The sequence below is a fragment of the Armigeres subalbatus genome, chromosome 3 (genome assembly GCF_024139115.2).
Source record: "Armigeres subalbatus isolate Guangzhou_Male chromosome 3, GZ_Asu_2, whole genome shotgun sequence".
In the NCBI taxonomy this organism is placed as follows: Eukaryota; Metazoa; Arthropoda; class Insecta; order Diptera; family Culicidae; genus Armigeres; species Armigeres subalbatus.
This window is the reverse complement of record NC_085141.1, coordinates 9456592-9478085: the sequence shown is the minus strand read 5'-3', so window position 1 is coordinate 9478085 and position 21494 is coordinate 9456592. Positions and strand designations below refer to the sequence as shown.

At 38.4% G+C, this 21494-nt stretch overlaps 2 protein-coding genes and 1 long non-coding RNA gene across 3 annotated transcripts; 2 read left to right on the top strand and 1 right to left on the bottom strand.

The window, feature by feature from the left end:
• Window positions 1-3829: 3829 nt before the first annotated feature.
• Window positions 3830-12982, top strand: LOC134227222 (uncharacterized). The gene is made up of 3 exons (XR_009983632.1): window positions 3830-4210; window positions 10600-10823; window positions 12850-12982. It is a non-coding gene; the product is annotated as an uncharacterized LOC134227222 (long non-coding RNA).
• Window positions 12983-15056: 2074 nt separating this feature from the next.
• On the bottom strand, window positions 15057-15832 carry LOC134226818 (large ribosomal subunit protein bL20m). The gene is made up of 4 exons (XM_062707830.1): window positions 15647-15832; window positions 15324-15532; window positions 15168-15256; window positions 15057-15112 (listed from the first exon to the last, which is right to left on the bottom strand). Exons 1-4 carry the CDS (start codon window positions 15731-15733, stop codon window positions 15093-15095), a joined length of 405 nt encoding a protein of 134 aa, XP_062563814.1. The 5' UTR covers window positions 15734-15832; the 3' UTR covers window positions 15057-15092.
• Window positions 15833-16147: 315 nt separating this feature from the next.
• LOC134226817 (tRNA (cytosine(34)-C(5))-methyltransferase) lies at window positions 16148-19332 on the top strand. Its single transcript, XM_062707828.1, has 4 exons — window positions 16148-16378; window positions 16454-17861; window positions 18490-18984; window positions 19050-19332. Exons 1-4 carry the CDS (start codon window positions 16310-16312, stop codon window positions 19229-19231), a joined length of 2154 nt encoding a protein of 717 aa, XP_062563812.1. The 5' UTR covers window positions 16148-16309; the 3' UTR covers window positions 19232-19332.
• The last annotated feature ends 2162 nt before the right edge of the window (window positions 19333-21494 follow it).

The following is a 21494-nucleotide window of genomic DNA, read 5'->3' as shown; positions in this document are numbered from 1 at the left end:
TGTTGCTTTTTGACCTAGGTTTCATATTGATGCGATGCGTAGTTAATGAGAACGGATGATTTGTCCATACAAGGAAATTAATTTTACTTTAAATGTTGTGGCGCCATCTCGTTCAAACAGCATCTTTGTCTTTGCCTTATTGCTGGAGAAATTTCCAAATTAATTCCTGGAGTAACTTTCTGTAGAATATGGAGGACCTTCCGGAGTACTTTAATTAGTGTTTTTTATCGCAATTAAGTATAACAAAACGGAACTTCCTTAGAACTTTTTGGAGGATTTTCCGGAGGACTTCCTAGACAAACTTTCTGGGGAATTCTTGAAGAAATTTCGAAGAAATTTCTGGAGCATCTTCATGTAGGAACTTCCAAAGGAATTCCTAGAAGTTTCTCCAGAGAAATATCCGGAGCGATTTCAGCAACAACTTCCAAAATAATTTCTTGATGAATTTCCGGTGCAATTCCTGAAGGAACTTTCGAAGGGATTTGTGGTGGATCTTCTGGAGAAATTGGTGATGGAGCTTCCTTATTGGAATTATGTACAATACTTCTGAGCCTCTGCAGTTCCTGCAGGAACTTCCGGCGGTTCAAGACATCAAAAAATAGTATTCCTACTGTTCTGATCGAGGTTCTGATATATTTAAAGCAGTCACTGAATCAATTAGAATTAATTTAAAAGTTTATTTAAATAATTGAAATTAAATCGTCTCTAGAAATAATTAAAATCATCTTTGAAAAAATCAGAATTCCTTTAAAACTTGAAACGTCATATAAAATCTGTCCGGCAAATCCGCATGCATTGCGTTTTGCAACTGCGGCAATGATGCGGATTTTTTTAGTACAAACCGTCGACAAACCGCTTGCCGTTGCCGTTCCGTTGCCGCACTCCATTGCGTTTCCCCCTTTCCATGAAAGGTACCGCCGCGCTTTCTGCACCCCGTTTACTTGATTCTTATGGGTGAATAGCATTGCGCTGTATCGTTTGGTGCGGCCGTATTTTTCGACAGTCATTCGCCGCGTGAAGTTTTGTGCAACATTACAAACATTACAAACGCCGCGCAGTGTATCATATCCAGAAAATCTGACAATATGTTATTTTGTAAATAAAGATTCGAACGTTGATTTCACCAATCTGATATCACTATCCCACTTAAAGCATCGCCACAGACAGATAGGGGTAGGCTTCGGCTACCAGTTCGTGGTGTTGGTTTGCGTGGGAGTGCCATCAGATTGGACGTATGAATCTTTGTTTACAAAATCACATACGTCCTTTTGAATAAATACCCAAGAAATAGCGATTGTATAGAGATGAGTGACGTTTAACGCTCGCACACTGATGTGCAATTCGGCATGTGTAAATACATGTTTGTTTTCCTTCTGCTCATAACCTCAAAATTCTAGAGTGCTTTGAGAATAGGTCGTATGTGCAAAAGAGAGCCTCTCTTCGGTTCCATTCTCTTTCGATTATTACAAAGCTATGCACAAATTTACGTTGGATTTTTTGGCAGATATCTAAAGACAATAGCTTTGTCTAGCGTGCTAAAGTGAAAATGTTGAAGAAAATGCTAAACTTGCCGATCTATTAGCGAAAGAGAGCGTGAACAAAGAGAGTCTCTCTTTTGTACATACGACCTATTCTCAAAGCAATCTAGAATTGATCGAGTCATCACAATGGTTGCGAAGGAGTCAAAAAATATATGGAAATATACTCATTTTTACCCAAACTTTGCTGAGTAGCACCATCTAGGAGTGTTTGTTTTCCTTTTATCGCTACTCACACATTCGGACGTGAGAATCTCAATGGAAACATGAGAATGTTAAGCTATCAGTACACTGTTTGTCATAATAACAAATATTTGTCAAGTCAGCCTGATATCCATGTCGATTTCTGGTCAGTCTGATAGATATCCGGATAAACTTGACAAATATTTGTCATCATGACAAACAGTGTACTGAGGGCTTTATACGTACATAAAACTCGACATTCAAGGACTTAAGTCATTGCAAGGACTTACTTATAGGTCCTGTACACGAGAGTGTATTATTAATAGAGTAATCTGTCAAACGCAACGCAAACGTATCCTATGTGCGGGGTTCTTATGGGCCAAACACAATGGATACGTTTGCGTGCGTTTTGACAGTTTTCTCATGGAAAAACTGTCAAACCGCACGCAAACGTATCAATTGTGTTTGACCCATTAATGCTTGTGATCCATTATTTTCTCTGGGTGTGTAGTTCACTCGGATTAACCTCGCTGGTAGCAATGAAGGCACCTTCCGGAATATGTACAGCACCTCGGTGCTGTCAAAGAAGGACTGTTTCACCGTGACATCTCCCAGTCGGCGTGTGTCGTCCTGTATTTTTTTTTGTAAAGCTGATCACAGGAGCCACAGGTGACCTCGTGATTCAGTCGAAGGGGGATCCCCCGATTACCATGTCGTTGTAACTACTGAATTCTGCGAGCAACACTCTTGATCATGATATCACCCTTGGAAATCTATCTACGACGGCATTAAGTTGGCTGTAGAAGGTCTCTTGGTCTTGCAGATCGGCAGCATCGGTTGACGCATAACATTGCATTATCGTAAGGTTGCGACCTCTTTCATTTATAGGTTCTCAGTTCATAAGCGAAGAGTGTGCCTGGGCGCTAGGTAGCCAAATTGACGATGCCGGAAAGCGTGTTTATCTCATAAACCAGAGTATAACAGAATTTGTCTCAACTTAGTCCCAGGATTTCAGGTTCGGCTCGGGGAACGAAGCCTTTCCGGGATGTATTGATCTTCTGATAGAACTTGCGTGTTTCTTGAGAACGGCACAGCTGCTCGCACTTTGCTTCTTCCAGGTGGCGCTTTTTCTTCCGAAAAGGTCTGTCTTCGTTTCCGTTCCATGTTATGTAGGGTCCCTTGCTGCAGCGCGACCCCCCGCGCTATCTGCACTCTTTTTCGAACCAATCGTTCCGCCGACTTCGTCCCTCATACCCGATGTTGCTTTCCGCTGCGTCGTTGATGACTCTTAACAACTGCTTTAACTGTATTCCAGCAGTCCTCAAGAGGGGCCCCATTGAGGCCCCACCCTATGCAACGTTGCCTCGAGATGCTGCGTCTAGACAATGGCGACATCAGGTAGCTTCAATCGCTCTAGGTCGTACCGCGGTGGCCGTTAGTGCCACTATATGTCCCGACGTCGTTAATGTCGGAACTCAAGTCCCGTAGTATGCAAACGAAGACAAATTCGCACTATATACTACTTTGATTCTTCCGGTGGCTTTATACGGCCATGAAACATGGACGTTAAAAGAGGCTGATCAGAGAGCTTTCGGAGTGTTTGAGCGTAAGGTGCTGCGGACAATACTCGGCGGTAAACAGGAGAACGGTAACTGGCGGCGTCGCATGAATCACGAGTTGTACCAGGTGTATAAAGGGATGGATATTGTAAGCTTATACAACACGGCAGACTACGGTGGGCTGGATACGTTGTTTGTATGCCGGAAGAACGTCAAGTGAAGATAATATTTTGTTGAGAACCCGGAAGAGGCTGCTGGCTTCGCGATGACTTTTTGCAGTTGAAGAGGACCTGAGGGCGTTCAATGTTCAGGGCGACTGAAAGCGATTGGCCCAGGATCGAGTCCAGTGGAGAAGGATACTCCATTCGGCGTAGGTTCATCGAAGAGCTGTAGCCCATCAAGTATCAAGTAAGTAAGAAAAAGGACTTAAATTGCGATTCCCAATAATTTTCCTTAGGAGTTCTTCTTTTAAATTTGAAAGAATGTCCCATGAGAAATCTGAAAATTCCGTAGAAATCTTTGGAAATTCTGTGGACATTGACCAAAATTTCTAGAGTAATTTCCGAAAACTTTGCTGGAAGAATATTTTGGGTAAGCTCAGAAGTTCTGTAAAAATTCTGAATAGTTTTAGGCCGAAGTTTGGATGAACCGTTTGTAGTTATTTTTTTATTTTTTTAAGAAAAATTCTAAATATTCCCTCGATAAAATAAAAAAAATATTGGATTGGATTTCAATTATGCAAAGTAAAGAAATCTATGCCGTGGAAACTTCGTGCTTCGAAGATGTTAACAAACTAGGTATACTTGTTTTTAGTACACTCAGGTTTTTTTTCACACGGTTTGGTTTTAGTCGTTTAAGACCTTCAGCGTCAATGAAACAATGAGTTAACCCCACGAAAAAATTCACAAAAAATCAAAGAAAATTCAGGTGGTATTGTTGAAAGCGTTTTGGAAATCTTTTCGGATCTTTCGGAGGAGTTGCAATTTCCGAACAAGATTGAATGGATTCCAGTGCTAGTTACCAGCAATTTGGTTCTATGCTTTTCTGGAGATTTAATCAAGTTCTTCGAAGGCAACTTGGATTGTTCACTAAAGGAATGACAAACGTCTTGTCGATTAGGAAGTGAAAACTGAACTGTACTGAACTGGGGCCATCCAGAAACCACGTGGTCATATTTTTGAAGATTTTCAACCCCCCCCTCCCCCCATGTGGTCTATCGTGGTCATTTGGCAGAACCCCCCCTCCCCCCCCCCCTTTGACCACGTGGTTTTTTTTTCAAGCACAAAAATTAAAAAAAAACCTATGTAACTAAAACATATGGTTAATCCGATCAATTTTAAAGATGGACAATTTCAACTGATTCAAAATCAAACTAAAACCCAGCATGGAAATTATAAATTTTCATTATTTCGAAGATTTTTATGATGTTATCATGTTGTAATGTGTATCAGGTATTAGTTTATCTAGAACTCGCATACCTTCGATGCATCAGGAGGATACCAAAAAATGCGGACTCGCGAATATGTTATAAAAATTTCGGGAAAAATTTGTAATGGCTTAGAAATTTTCCAAAATATCCCTATATTTTTTAATTTCTTTATTGGTGATTTTTTTAAATACATAATTGCAATTTTTGCTTTTACAGGTGCTAATTTATTATTGTTTTGTGGAAAATTTTCAACTGTTTATGGAAATTTTGCATTATTTGCAGTAATTCTATATTTATTTAATACTCATACCCTGATTTCTTTATTGGCAATTTCCAATTCTATTATTGAAAATTTCTATTTTTTCTCTGAGCTGGCTCTAGAGCTGGCTCATCTCTCAAAATTTCTAATTCTTCATTGAAATTTTATTTTGATATTGACTCGTGGAATCCAATGATGCCATACTAAACATATTTTCTCAGTCACTCTGATGTCTTTCGAATAATTTCCCAAGGAACTTCTATTCCATATCTCGAATATGCTTCAGTCAATGGTCTTTTCATAAGCGACTCATAGAAGAATGAATTTGTTATAGATCAATTATCATTTTGGAGTTCGGATCATTCGATTTATTCAATTAACCAAATTATGAATGATGTATCTAGACCAACATTTGAAAAGGGCGTAACAGCCAAAATTTATTCCTTCTGATTCTTTGTCCACATATATAGCTTTATACGTAGACGAAGAATCAGAAGGAATAAATTTTGGCTGTTACGCCCTTTTCAAATGTTGGTCTAGGTATGATATAATATCCCATTAGGTCCATTGGGTTGATATGACAATTGTTATTTGTACAAGCTACTACAGACTTTTTAGTTCAAAAACTTATGTTGAGCTTTTAAATGGAATGTCTTTACTTGTCATAAGACGAGTTTGTACCTTCCCATTTAATTCCACCACTTGATTGTACCTTGACAGATACGTATTTCGACCTCAACAGTAAGGTCGGCTTCAGTGTTTCGTACTTGACTCGACTTAGGTTATACAAAACTTTTAGGTTTTAAAAAACGTCCTGGAAGTCGTAATGTTTGAACTACTTAATCATCCAAGCAGAGATGCATCTGAACACGAGAACGCGTGTTCGTGTTCAAAACGTTTTGAACACTGCACACTGTTCAAGAGCACTGACCGAACTTAGCAACTTGTATCCTAGGAAAACAAACTCAAGCGACGGCATGCTACTCATTTTTCGGCTAGTAATGGAACACGTGGGTGTCTAACGGATAGAAATCAAGCATGCTCGTATGTTTTGCATAGTTCCAAATCTTAGGAAACTTAGTTACCATGATCGTTTTGCTTGCGTACCAACTCAGTGCACACTGAACAGTGTTCAGAGTTCAAAACTAAGAACACCAAGGCACGCTCTTGGCTCATGTTCTGTTCAGGATGCATCTCTGCATCCAAGACCCAGTGCTTCTAAGGCCCTACAAAAAAGGCATAGTCATTGTGCAGCTTGATGTTGACTCAAGATAATTTTGGGTACCCTGTCTCTTAGATCTCATGTTAATGGAAATTAGGATCATATGCTTATTTCATCGGATTGGGTACATACCGATGATGAGGACATTACAAATGTCATGATTGATCACCCGAGAAGTCGTGGGCTGAACTTGAGAGCAATCACTGGCTTAACGTTCAGGATGACCCATCTTATCTGAGTGTCCAGAATGATTCAAACATTTCAACTTCATTTGCATGCTCTTAGAATCGAAATCTTCCCAAAGTTTCGGATAACTGAGTTTTCAGGGTCAGTCAAATTTGAGCTCCCATATTTTTTCTGTAAAATCAATATCTAGATTAACAATTTTACTGAAGAAAATGGTGGTCTAACTCTCTTTGTGATTTAATAGACAATCTAAAACGCTGGACATATATGACCCATCCGTCCTGAAAGGGTTGAGATTTGTTTTGAATTCAATTTCAATCGTTATTATAACACTATTTATTACCCTAGATTGTTTTAGGAATTCAGTGTTTTTTCTGGAACACTGCCACTTTTTTCATATCGCCGAACTCTTCTTAGTTCTAAGACCCTTTTATGAATTTAAAAAGCATTTTATTTAGAATTTCATGTTGATTTTTTAAATGCAAACTTCTCTATGTCATAACCTTTTTAACACGCACTACTAGAATTTTGTGCATTATTGATCGAAAAATTTAAAAATGCACCTAAATGTTCTAATTAGGTGCATTATTAAATTTTTCGATCAATTAGCCTAATTATTCAATATCATAAGAACTAGGCTTCTTAATCCTAAATAATTGCCTACATGTATTGCTTGGATGAATTTTAAATTCCAAGATCTTCCTAATTTTCAAGAATAATTATTCTGGAGTTGCAAGGGAAACCCTTCAGAATAGTTAGAAGAAATTTTTCAGATTCTCCACGGAAAAATCTTCAGTTTTCAACGATTTTTTCGAAATTTTGTGGAAAAGTTCCTAAAAAAGGTTCGGTAGAAATTTTGAAGAACTAGAAGAATCCGTAGAAGGATCCTAAATGCATATTTACGATAAAAATTCCAATAAACATCAAATTCCGAAGAACTTCCGGTATAAATTAGAAAAAAAATCCAGCTTACTTTTTTTACAGAATCTCTAAAGATTTTTTTCAAAATCCTGGGCAAATTTAATAAATCTTCAAAGGAAATTCTTCTAAATTTCCAATGGAATTTTTCGTTTTCAAAAAATAATCTTAGAAATTTTCAGCAGTTTTTTAATTTCCAAAAGAAATTATTTGGAGTATACCAAAATATTTCCGATGGAAATTCCTAAGATTTTCCATTAGAAAATCGATGAAAAGTTCATCTAAAACACCAATAATGAATTTCCCGAGGATATTTCGATGTTTTTACAAGTGGAAATAACGAAAAAAATTGCACTTTTGTAGTACTTGTGAAGGTTGTACTTTAGAATCAATTCCAATAGGAATTCCTTAGAAAATTAAATCAAAATTTTGAAGATTTTCTGATGTGAAAATTCCTTAAAATTTTTAAATCATTTCTTGTGCTTCTTTGCATGGTAAAGATTTAAAGCAATGCACAATGGGGAAATCCGATTTCAAAGGTGGAAAAAATTGATAACTTTCTTCACGAACAACTTACAGAAGAGATCAAGACCTTATTCGAAAGGGAATTTTGCAAAGAATTCAGTGAGTGCTGTTTCATGGACGTGGAACGCTTCTGTATGTAGTTATTGAGCTCGTTTTGCCCTAATGCCCCATATATCGCGAGTTTCCAAACTATTTGTCATTTTATCTTTAAGACATTGTTCTAAAATTGTGTTTATCTCTTCACTGTGGATCCACAGAAGGGCACTAAATATATTTTGTTGGTAAAAGTTGGAAATTTAAGGGATTTTGGGGTCAAATACGCATCAAAGTGCATTTTATGTGAAATTTTCATGTATTCTGTAAGAAATAGTAATATTTACAGATAAGTGTTGATATTATTGTCTCAAAGTGTTGAACAGATATTGACAAATGTTTACCGAACCAAAATTAATGAAATAAATCGTTTCACAGATGTTTTAATTGGTTATTTATGGAGTAAAAAACGACTTTTAAAAACTTTTGAATAGCACCGATGCCAAACATTTCCAAACCATACCCGATAGCACAACTAGACAAGAATAGTCATATGTTATGAGTCTTGATGTGATCATAGATAGGAGGTGATGGGAGATACTCTTTTTTCTTACCTTTTTGCCCAAATTCCCCTATGAAATAATATAGCTCAATGATTATGAGGAAGGAAATGATGTTGTAATGTTTATTTAATTGATATTTTCCAATGATATAATGAAAATAACTAATAATAATATAAATCATTAAAAATATTGAATTATAGGGGACTTAGGGGTCATACAGCTCATTTAATGTAACTTTTTATACAAAATACTATAACTTTTCTCACGAGCGACTCACAGATAAGGTTAAGGGCTTATTCGGAAGCGAATTTTCCTAGAAATTCAGTGAGTTGCGTTTTATAGACATGAGACACTTCTGTATGTAGTTATTGAGCTGGTTTTGCCCCAATGTCCCATACATCAAAATTTTTCATATTTTGGTACTTATATCTTTCAAAAATTACACTGAAATTCTGTTTTCCTCTTCATTGTAGATCCATACATGGCATCGAACTCGTCATCTCCGGATTGGCAATCCTATGCCTTTGCTCGTAAGGCTAACTGGAGACTAAACATTTTGAAGTGCACTCCCCAAAATGTTCGAAAAACTTATTTTGGAAATGAAATAGAATTTCTGGTGAAGATTCGGAAGAACTTGTCGAAGAAATTCATTAGAATGTAAAAAAAAAATATGAAAATATGAACATTTTTTTCCACCGAAAATTATATGTATTTCCCACGAGACTGTTTTGAATTTTCAGACAGAATTCACATGGAATTTTTTCGGCATTTACACTGGCGATATTTTGTTTTTTTTTTCATGACCAATTTGTAGCAAAATTTACAAGCAAAATTTTCCAGAGAGAATTGTTCAAAAAACATTCTGAATGCTAGCACTTTATCAGGATTTTATGAAGTAAGGTCAAAGTTTTTACAGGAAATTTTTTTACAGGATTTTTCCTGAATATCCACAAGACATTCTTTTGAAGATTTTTCTTGAATTATTGTAAAAACATGAACAGTTTTCAATATTGTAGCTGTAGTCCGCTGATGCAAAAGTGTCGGCGGCGTGATGCCAAAAACCATCTGCGGCGGAATTTTAAAAAAATATTTTTTCATTTTTCTTTCCCAATTTTCTTTGGTGAAAATTGAGACTGAAACGCAACCTGCTTTTTCGTTTATTTTTTTTTATGGAAATAGGATCTAAAGCTAAGTTGGCCAAATAACTCAGATATGCATCGGCGTTGCGACCGACGCTGCGTTACCGGGTTTTCTCGATGCTTAATGCTAAATTCTTTTTAACACTGAGTTGAAAAGACGCTACGTGGGCATCGGCCCTAAGATGCGCTTTGCGTTTAATGATTAAATCATTAAATTTTGATGATTTGTATTTTTTACACCGCTATTGTTATTTACCAAAAATTTTTGTGTTAAAAAAAAACCACGTGGTTCGAGAGCAACACCCCCCCTCCCCCCATGTGGCTTATCGTGGTCATTTTCCACCCCCCCCCCCCTCCCCCCCTATATGACCACGTGGTTTCTGGACGGCCCCACTGTATTTTCCAAAGGACCTCTTAAGCTATATATACATAATCTTTGGGAAATCGACCTATACATATTAATCAGTGTTCATATCATCATTACCTATACCTTTAACCAATTCTAACTGGTATTCTAAATTCTTACTGCGTGAAATTCTAATACAGATGGCACTCTTATAATTTAGGTGCTGACCTCTAAAAGCCCATAGCTAAAGGACCTGCAATTCTTATTAGAAGAGTCTCAAATTGCATCCAACATAGAATGCAATTTCTAATCGTCGCGACACCTATCGTGCAAATACTTATGAGTGGTGCCATCTGTTATCCTAAAGGATACAAGTTTTAATGCAAGAGGCAATCTTGCAAACGAATGAATGGAAAATTCCTATTGTGAGTATGTTTATTCTATCCATAGGAACAACGCTCGAGAAGCGATCATATCTAAAGTAAACATTCGAAATCGGTTTCCTATCTAGAATTTGCTCTTCCTGGGAGGTAAACTATCTAGAATAAACATATGCTAAAGGAAACATTTATGGTTTGAAAACTAAACATAGATTTATTATCTGGTCTATGCCTGGCATATGGTTTTGATGATACGAACATTGGGTTGGTTCAACTTAACATGAAATTTGAATAAAAATGTTCTAACTATTTTCAACAGGTATTGAAAAAGATGTGAAAGTTCGGGTTAACCGAAAAATTAATGAATTCCAACCGTGTAAAAAAAAACCTGGGTGTATAGCATTTAAAATAAATCGACCTGAAAGAAAATAGAGTTTTTAAATGACGAATAATAACTTTCAAGGCAATCTGTCTCCAAATACATCACATCAAAAACAGTACAGAATTAGAACAAATTCAAATTTAAACCAAAGGATTGCTTATGTCGTTTTCGTTTTTACGGTGTAGCTGCACCGGGTGTACACTTTCTGCACTGAAATTCTTCGTTTTTGGTTTTCGCTCTACACTCAAACCCCACTTTTTCGTGCACCGTACGGAAAGTGTAGCACGCATAAAATCGAGAGTGTAGCTTGTTCGAATGGTGGTGTTACCAATACAGCCGCATGCCACGTTCTTGTTGCTGTCAAATTCTGTTTTGTTTTGGCTTCAGTTTTGATGTACCGGGTGCGCGTTGGAGTAAGATTTTTTTAATAAAGTGGGAATGGTAATTGCGCGTTTTAATTCTATTTATCTAATACAAAATAAATAAAACTGTAGTTTCATGTATGTCATAAGAGAAGGATAATTAAAAACAGTGAAGGACATTTACTAATCGATTAGTTTATAAAAGTTAGGCGATGAATCAAGGTAAAAGAAATTGCTTACATTCAACCAGTTGAATTGTATACTAATTCATGTTCCTGCTATTAAATTTTATCTTTCGTTACCTTGACCATCGGTTTGAATATATTATTAGTCATGAAATTATTCTAATAAACAAGTTTTTTTGTGGAACTTGAAAATAGTTCCAAAATTTTGAACCAACATCAGAACTTGTTCTTCGAAGTATCTTTTGAAAAAATCAACTAGCTTGAGGTGACGAATCATTCCATAAAATCTTTTGAATTCCAAGTTTTTGGTATTTACAAAGGATTTTTACAACCTTTTCAGATTTTTAATATTCAGCTTTGATCTATTGAGATTTTGTTAATTTTTATTATCTTATAGAATCTAATGACTCAATAGCAATAATTACAGTCTTGCTTTGCTAGCTCACATTTTATTACATGGGCCACCTTTTAGTTGAGCCTTTGCTGGTTAATATTTAGCATAATTGAACATAAATTGTGAATTGTAATGTTTGATTCGCAGTACATATGTTCAAATGGCTGACAGGTCACCTCTTAGAAATAAAGTTTAATAGATGAGGCGATGTGTTATAGCCTATTCAGATTACGCCATTAATCTTAATAAATATCGTGTACAAGTGGAATTGAAAATTGAATGTATGTGGATGGGCAGCAAGTTACTCTTTATCATATTTATTATAATAAATGGCGTAATTTTAAACGGCTATTAGCTCAATCAGCATATCACGAATGTACATGTATAATCGCTGTTGAACTTAATCTGTATAGATTAAAAAAACACCTTAATAAAGATTTAAAAAAAAAATGTACATGTATAACAAGATTAGTTTAGAATCGAGCTTAGAATGTATAAACTGATTCGAGCTTTTTTAATTCGTTTAATAAATATCTTTGCAAAGCAATATTTTATTAAACTGGAAAACTTTGGAAACCGATTTCATTTAGAACACATTCTACTTTCCACTTAATTTGTGAGTGCTAAGAAAAATATATGTCTCTTACGAACCGAAGTTCGCCACATTGTTATATAATAGCAAATATAAGATTAGTACAAACAAACGTTTCCCTAAGAATCCAACATTCTTCTCAAAAACCTGAAATGGCCCAAGAATTCACAATGAAAACCCAAAAATCAATCTACTTGTAGTTTTGTATTGTGATTAATTGGAATATGCTTTTGCATATTTTAATACTTCCATCAGAAACAAAGAAGCTCTTAATGAATCATTGGCCGTGAAATTTTGCAATATTTGATTCGTTTTGAAATATCATGCATCGTTTTCATGATCTGTCAGACAGTGAGTACTGTGTTCAGCTTTAGATAATCGATGCAATTAAACAGAAAGTAAAAGTAAAATGTCTATAAGAATGACACTATTCATACAATTTCAATTTAATCCCAACAAGAAAGATTGGAATAACATACATATTTCATAGCAGGCAGCAAGAACAAAACCAAATATGACAGAAGCATGGAAGATGACCGATGTCACACATACTTTCGCAATCTTATTGGGACTGCACTGAAAATGTTCGTTTATGTGGTGCAAAATTATGCACTTTCCGGTGTAGCTACACCACAAAAACGAAAACGACATTAGTTTTACAGGGTACTGCTTGGTACGGAACCACAAAATAAGTACTAATTTGCTATCACCTCAACATCTTGATATTAATTATATCTATGGTATGATTAGCTCTAAACATTCTCACGATTGATCCAAGCAATAATTAATTTTCTGGGTTTGCCCGATCTGCCCAACAATAAGAAAAATGGCATCGGCGGCATCTAAGAATAAGTACACTGAGAAAATTCTTCATATTGAATATATTTGTCGCACACATAAATTTTTGCAATTTGGGAACCCAAATATATGCAATTTGTGTCCACACATAAATTCAATAACTGCATATTAGAGACCACACATACATTTTATTTGATTATAGATTCTATTTGTACTTCGCGTTGAAAGTGGTTATGTGTGCCCTAATAAACATCATGAGTTAAATTAATGGATTTTTGCCAATAAAAATGTGTGGAGTTTTTGCAGTGTATATTGTACTTCCAGTTGAAAACCGAAGTGAGCTCTCGCGACAATCGAGTTTTTTCCCGTTTCCTTTTGTTGCAACTACGTCGCGACTAGTGCGCATCATGGCGCACGGCGGTGGCATAGATGCGCACTAGTCGCGACGTAGTTGCGACAAAAGGAAACGGGAGAAAACTCGATTGTCGCGAGAGCTCACTTCGGTTTTCAACTGGAAGCACAATATTACGCATTGCAAGAAAAATTTGGTTTTCAGGAAAATTCGAGCGCGCCTACGAGTAAATTTTCCACCAAAATCATCATAGTCATCCATGCTATCACTTGTTGTTGATTGTGTATCCTATTCTGTCATTCAAATGTCTTGTTTGGAAACAAATTTTGATTGAATTAAAAAGCTCTGCATTGATCACAGTTTTCAGGAAAGCAGTAAGTTTTTACGGGTGGAACACACCTGAAACACTTTTCGTTGAACTTGTTTTGCAAAATCACGCCTAACGCATTGCCCAAAACGAAAATAATGTGTTGAATCGCATGGTTTGGTAACTCAGAGAAGATCGTTCAAACCTTCATAAGATGGTAGTGGGTTGGGAGTTATGGGTTATCGTATAGCTATTTTTGAAATGCAAAATATAATAGGATGATGAATTTACCTCAATATTAGCTGCGTGGGTTCCAAACCGTGTTGATTTTGATCACTTGTAGAGTTTTTTACGATTTCGTTATTTACAATATTATTAAAAAACCCTGTGAACACAAGTTAAAACATGTTTGTCCTACATTCGATATATATCATTTACATATTAAGAAGAATCAAAAGCCAAAATCTCCAATTATTTGATGGGGCGTTCACTCATTCCATTCTGTTTGTTGCCCTGATGCTCATCACAAAATTAAATCCAGACCAGTCAACTTTGGACTGTGCTTAACTGATTGGGAATGCTGGATAACTGCTGGAATTTGAAAAAAATGTATGGAAAATCGAAATTTGGTATTTGTCCACGTGATGCCCATCCAGCTATTGCAAAATTCAATTATCCGACAAAGTTATTACATAGCATCTTGACTGTCTCAACAGGTAGTGAAGGTCCCAACGCATAGACTCTTGCACTCTTGCACAATCTGACATTCGTACATTCGTTTTTCAAGGCTGGATAACCCGGTATTGGAATCTTTCATAGGTGAACCCGCATGCAATATCTAGCCAATGGATGCAGTGCTCATACTCACACAGAAGTGCTTTCAAAAAAGGAAGCTGAACTTGCTTTATAAAGGTTACACTTTTTTCAATTGAAAAAGTCATTAGTGTCATACCATACCGATCGACCCAGATAATATGGGTCTAGTACAGCGTTTCGGAGAACCTTAGCCACCGTTGTGCTGTTGAAAAAATGTAATTGATAGTTTAAAGAAATTAAAGGTAGATTAATAAATAAACACAAAACAGAGATTACTGTCAATAAGCTGAACCATGAATGTAATACTCAATGCTTGCTATGCAGCATTTACTCTATGCGGAGATAGCTGACTGCGCGTTATTTCCGCGGATCCATCCAATTTTTTCTTTTTCTCCGTAATACTAACAATAACGAGTTTTTGCGGACCGACAGACATTACCTCGATTCATCAAGCGGTATATAACACTAAATATTCTCGCTTTCTATCAAAAGCTTGCATTTGAAGCTATCCAACAGCTTTTACGCACATTTAGTGTACAATAAAGTTGAAAATGGGAAATAATTCTCAAATAAATTATCTACTACAGGTCGAAACTTCATTAATTTATTAAGTGAAACATTTAATTATTTATCTGACGAAGATCCTGCAATTAAATATACATTTTACACGTTGAAATCAGTTTTCATTTCTTCACTTACCATCATCATTATCGGGTATTTGTTGGCTAATTAATGCCAAAGCTTCAAAAGTCCTTGGTTCCCAAATTGCGAGATCAGCTAGTACTTTTCTAAATATGATGATATAAAAAATTATATTATGCATATTATTTCTAACGTTAATTTACGAAAATTTACCTGTTTAACAAAACTTCATTCCTATGTAGTCCATCCTGAAAGGCAGCAAATTGCAATCCATGTTGCTCGCAACCTGCATTGATCCGATGTGTCCAAAGTTCACGCATATCTTGCTTTTTCAGCTCCCGACCCTTCGTGGCATAGGCTAAAGCCCGATGAACGCTCCGAATTGTTATCGAATAGCAGTTCCGTGAGCGTCCAACGTAGTGCTAGGGAATTACGATTTTTTACCACCTATTAGTCCCGATGTGCTGTGCGATGTTTTATCCATGTCCGTCGAACAAGGAATCTTTGAATGAATGTATTTTTTGGTTTGTACTTACAGCAGCCAACTTGAAGATTTTGCGTTTCCTCCAAAACTCATCTGGTCCTCGGGCACGAACTAAACTTACCACCGAGGTGAACACCATGTTAAAAATTGAAGCACTACAAAAATACAAAAAGATCAAGGAAGAGCTCTGCACAAGGAAGGTGCTGTTTTAACTTTTGACCAAAACAATGTTATGTCATCTGACGGGCGATATGCATGCGTGCGGTAACAAGGGGCGATCTTGAATCGGTATAAAAATGCACTCTAAAGCAATACTATCGATGGTCTTATTTCTTAATAATGATTATTATGACCTTTAATATGAATATAAATATTGACTAAATATTGTAGAAATAAATGATAATTATTACTGTTGTTTAAGTCTTCTACCATTAAAATTATATGTCGCTTGGTGATCAAAATTCAGGTTCTGACAAAAATTGTCCAAGCCATCGAATCCATCTGGTTGAATAAATTTTAACGAACGTGACTGTCACCACTGCCACGAACTCGCGAACGTCAATCAAAAACACATCGGAAAACACGCTGCGGTCTTCATTTGTAAACAGCGTAAACAGTGATTAGTGTTGTACCAAAAAGCAGATCGTTTTTTAGCGTTTAAACAGTAATTTTGAGTTTCAACAAGTGAATAACTTCGTATTTTGTTTCGTAAAACATGGGCAAAAGACGTGGCAACCATAAGCAAAATCCGTTTGCTAAGAAAAAGCGCGACTTGAAAGAGAAGGTTAGTGTGGACCCGTTATGGGGTTATGTTTATAGTCTTGACCGCTTTTAAGCAAGTGTTTCAATATTTTTGCAGGAATCAGAGCCGGCACGACGAGAAAAGCCATATGAAGATATTGTTCGCCAGAATGATTCATTCGAGACATACTACAAGCATCAGAATATCTGCAAGCCTGAAGAATGGGACGAGTTCATAGCTAAGCTGCGGTCCAATTTGCCGGTAACATTCAGAATCACCGGCTTCAAGAGTCAAGCCCGGGCCCTACTCAAGATTATCAAGGACAACTTTTTCTCAGAATACTACCGTGCGGTAGCCCAATTCAGAGAAAATGGCGAAGAAGTGCCAGAGCCACAATGTTTGGGGTGGTATCCGAATGAATTCGCATGGCAACTGGATCTATCTCGAAAGGATATCCGACGCTCGGAAGCTTTATACAAGCTTCATAATTTCCTGATTGCGGAAACAAGTTCTGGTAACATCAGCAGACAGGAAGCTGTTTCGATGATTCCACCGCTTGTTTTGGGAGTAGAACCCCATCACAAGGTGTTGGATATGTGTGCTGCTCCGGGTTCTAAAACAGCTCAGTTGATCGAAGCTTTGCATGCGGGCGGGGAGAATCTACCCACTGGATTCATCATGGCCAACGATATTGATAACAATCGGTGCTACATGTTGGTCCACCAAGCTAAGCGTCTGAGCTCCCCGTGTTGTGTTGTGACCAATGCCGACAGCTCAAATTTTCCGAATCTAAAGCTTAAAACCGATTCTGGTGAGATGCAAAATCTCAAGTATGATCGCGTCCTTTGTGACGTTCCGTGTTCCGGAGATGGAACCTTGCGAAAAAACCCGGATATCTGGACCAAGTGGAACCTGCAACATGCATGTAATCTACATGGACTGCAGTATCGCATTGTGAAACGTGGTGCCGAATTGTTAGAAGTTGGAGGAAAGCTAGTCTATTCCACCTGTTCTCTGAATCCGATTGAAAATGAGGCTGTCCTTCATTACCTTCTCACGCAAGCAGGTGATGCTTTGGAAATTGTTAAAGCCAGTCACTTACTGCCGACGCTGAAGCACAATCCTGGTATCACTTACTGGGAACCGGCAACGAAGGACTTGCAATTTTACAAGACTTTCGAAGAAGTACCGGAAATGTACCACACTATCATTCGACCACAGATGTTTCCCCCTGCACCGGAAGATGCGGCAAAATATAATTTGGAGAACTGTATCCGAGTAATGCCTCATCAGCAGAACACGGGAGGATTCTTCATTGCTCTGCTGGAAAAGAAAAAGCCTCTTCCATGGGAAGCGAGTGAGGCGGACACCCAGAAGGATGCGGATACCAAGAAGCAGGATGATGAGGAGTCCCAACGAAAAAAGCCAAAATACCGACGTGGTTTCAAAGAGGATCCGTTTGTTTTCTTTGACGGCCAGGAGGAGATTTTCGATTCAATCAAGGATTTCTACCAACTTAAAAATGGTAACGTATGAAAACAATCCTGGTGTTTATGCTAGAAGAGTGCGTAGTTCAATCGCTTTTTTGGTCACTTCAACTTAATTCGCGTAATTCTTTTTATAGGATCTAGAGAATATGTAATATTCAACCTCCGTATTCAGAGATGAATCAGCCGAGGGCTGCAAGTCTCTAATTAAGATATAAAAAAACCTCCGTAAGGAGAACCGACAATTAAGTTTCAGGGCACTACCTACAACGTCTATGTTTGGAATATAGATCATGTAGGGGATTTGGTAAGGTGTCTACCAACAAGTTAATGCTTAAAGATTAGTTTCGAAGTCGTTTGCATAATCAATCTTTGAACCGTTGATTTTAGGAGAGTTTATACTGCCGTGAATCGCATATCTGTCCCATCTTTGCTGGATTTCCTATTCATATGGGACAAATATGCGATTCACGGCAGTATAGCCAAGCCTGTTTTCATTATTTTATGAAAAAGTGCTTAAAAATATCATTTGGTGGCCCGAAGATACATTGCGACCTCTATAAAATCACAGCCAATTCAGATGAACTCTTAAACCATAAACTCAATCTAATATTCATAGAAATGCATTTTGCATGTCCAAACACTAACAAATTTCCCTATCCCCAGCCTTCGAACCGAAAAACCTGCTGACGCGATGCAAGGAGGGCAAGAAGAAAAACATCTACTTCAGCTCTGAAGTGCTCCGGAACGTGATCACCAACAATGAGGAACGTATCAAGTTCATCAATCTGGGCGTAAAGACGTTCGTCCGATGCGACAACCGCAACATGGAATGCGATTTCCGGTTGGCCCAGGAAGGGCTGCCCAGCGTCATCAGCTTCCTCGGTCCCGATCGGCAGCTGTTCATCGCCAAGGAGGATCTCGTGCGGTTGTTATCGAACAACGATCCAACCCGGCCGCCGGAGATTAGCACCCTGTCGGAGGCAACGCAGATGAGCGTCCAGCTGCTCGGGCCCGGAAGTTGCGTTCTACTGTACGACGACGGCGAGCTGCAGCTGAACGTTGTTGGGTGGCGTGGGACGAAGAGCTTGAGAGCGTACGTTGATCAGCACGATACTGTCCACATGCTGCGCCTGCTGGGCGCCGATGTTTCCAAATATGGTAGGTTAAAAAATAGCAATTTCGTGGTTGATAGTTTGGCGTTTAATAACTTATATTATTTACAGAGAAAAATAAGTTCGAGGCTAAAAAGGAAGCCGAAACGGAGAAGGAAACGGTAAAAGATGAAACAGAAGACAATGAAAAGAAAGTCATTGATGATGTAAAAGAAATAGACAAGAAGTCTGAACAAGAGGAAGAAGATGATAAGATGGACAATGAGGAGAAGAAAGAAAAAGTCTCGAGTTGAAACAACGACTATGAGTAATGAATCGTTTGGTGCAACAACCTACAAAATGACTTGTGTATTATTTCGACTAGATGTTGAATAAATATTGATTTGAACTCAAATATTTTTTTTTAATTCCTGATTATAATACCTGGTTTTACAGTTCGTGTCTGAGTGATAATACGGCCTACTTTTCCATACCAATTTTGCAATTATGCAATTCTAATGGGTTGCATAAAATCCATTATCACACTCATTTGGGTGCTATAATCAAACACCAACATCAGCACAGTAGTTACATGACTACATTTTGTTCAATTTGCTTGGGTAAGTGTTTAAATAGTGTATTCTTTGCGTCGCGTAATAAATGAAATAGTTTGATAGGCATGATATCAAAAATCTCCAAAGGCAGGTTCATCTATCACTTCTTGGTATGTCGAGCTATGCAATGTGGAACGATAACATGAAGTCTACTTGTTCTCTGCAGGAGCACAATTTGTTGGCAAGAATGATCTCGTAAAGTGAATTAGACTGTACCCTTTTAGTACAAATTCATCATATTCATTCATTTCATTTATTTAGTTTATATCTAAACAGATGACACTGAATCAACAATTTGACGCCACAATACATGGTTCGAGGCCGCATCTATCCATCCTCGAATGCGCCCCATGCTCGCAAAGTCGTTTTGCACCTGGTCTGCCCTCCTCGATCGCTGCGCTCCACGCCGCGCCGTCTCGTACCTGCCGGATCGGGAGCGAACACCATCTTTGCAGGGTTGCTGTCCGGCATTTTTACAACATGTCCTGCCCATCGTACCCTTCCGGCTTTAGCTACCTTCTGGGTTCGCCATAGAGCTGAGCGAACTCGTGATTCATTCTTCGCCGCCACATACCGTCTTCTTGCACACTGCCAAAGATGGTCCTAAGCACCCGTCTCTCGAATACTCCGAGTGCTTGCAAGTCCTCCTCGAGCATTGTCCATGTTTCATGTCCGTAGAGGACAACCGGTCTTATTAGCGTCTTGTTCATGACACATTTGGTGCGGTGGCGAATCTTTTTCGACCGCAGTTTCTTCTGGAGCCCGTAGTAGGCCCGACTTCCACAGATGATGCGCCTTCGTATTTCACGACTAACGTTGTTGTCAGCCGTTAGAAAGGATCCGAGGTAGACGAATTCCTCGACCACCTCGAAGGTATCCCCGTGTATCGTAACACTGCTTCACAGGCGGGCCCTGTCGCGCTCGGTTCCGCCCACAAGCATGTACTTTGTCTTTGACGCATTCACCACCAGTCCAACTTTTGTTGCTTCACGTTTCAGGCGGGTGTACAGTTCTGCCACCTTTGCAAATGTTCGGCCGACAATGTCCATGTCATCCGCGAAGCAAATAAATTGACTGGATCTGTTGAAAATCGTAACCGGCTGTTACACTCGGCTCTCCGCATGACACCTTCTAGCACAATGTTGAACAACAGGCACGAAAGTCCATCACCTTGTCTTAGTCCCCGGCGCGATTCGAACGAACTGGAGTGTTCGCCCGAAATCTTCCACAGTTTTGCACACCATCCACCGTTGCTTTGATCAGTCTGGTAAGCTTCCCAGGGAAGCTGTTCTCGTCCATAATTTTCCATAGCTCTACGCGGTCTATACTGTCGTATGCCGCCTTGAAATCAACGAACAGATGATGCGTTGGGACCTGGTATTCACGGCATTTTGAAGGATTTGCCGTACAGTAAAGATCTGGTCCGTTGTCGAGCGGCCGTCAACGAAGCCGGCTTGATAACTTCCCACGAACTCATTCACTAATGGTGACAGACGACGGAAGATGATCTGGGATATCACTTTGTAGGCGGCATTAAGGATGGTGATCGCTCGAAAGTTCTCACACTCCAGCTTGTCCCCTATCTTGTAGATGGGGCATACATATAACCACTCCTCCGGTAGCTGTTCGGTTTTCCATATTCTGACTATCAGTTTGTGCAGGCAAGTAACCAGCTTTTCTGGGGCCATCTTGATGAGCTCAGCTCCGATACCATCCTTACCAGCTGCTTTATTGGTCTTTAGCTGTTGAATGGCATCCTTAACTTCCCTCAAGGTGGGGGCTGGTTGGCTTCCATCGTCCGCTGAACTGACGTGGTCATCTCCTCCGCTACCTTGACTTTCACTGCCTGTACTCTCAGCGCCATTCAAATGTTCCTCGTAGTACTGCCTCCACCTTTCGATCACCACACGTTCGTCTGTCAAGACAACACGGACATCAGATTGCTGTAACGCACGCACCTTTT

Excerpts from the sequence above, each read along its gene's own strand:
- LOC134226818 (XM_062707830.1), bottom strand. The coding sequence starts at position 15,733 with ATGGTGTTCACCTCGGTGGTAAGTTTAGTTCGTGCCCGAGGACCAGAT. Across the intron at positions 15,533-15,646 it reads AAATCTTCAAGTTGGCTGCT|CACTACGTTGGACGCTCACG; the intron begins GTAAGTACAAAC and ends GTAATTCCCTAG. Across the intron at positions 15,113-15,167 it reads AATACCCGATAATGATGATG|GATCTTCGTCAGATAAATAA; the intron begins GTAAGTGAAGAA and ends ATTTAATTGCAG.
- LOC134226817 (XM_062707828.1), top strand. The coding sequence starts at position 16,310 with ATGGGCAAAAGACGTGGCAACCATAAGCAAAATCCGTTTGCTAAGAAA. Across the intron at positions 16,379-16,453 it reads AGCGCGACTTGAAAGAGAAG|GAATCAGAGCCGGCACGACG; the intron begins GTTAGTGTGGAC and ends ATATTTTTGCAG. Across the intron at positions 18,985-19,049 it reads CGCCGATGTTTCCAAATATG|AGAAAAATAAGTTCGAGGCT; the intron begins GTAGGTTAAAAA and ends TATTATTTACAG.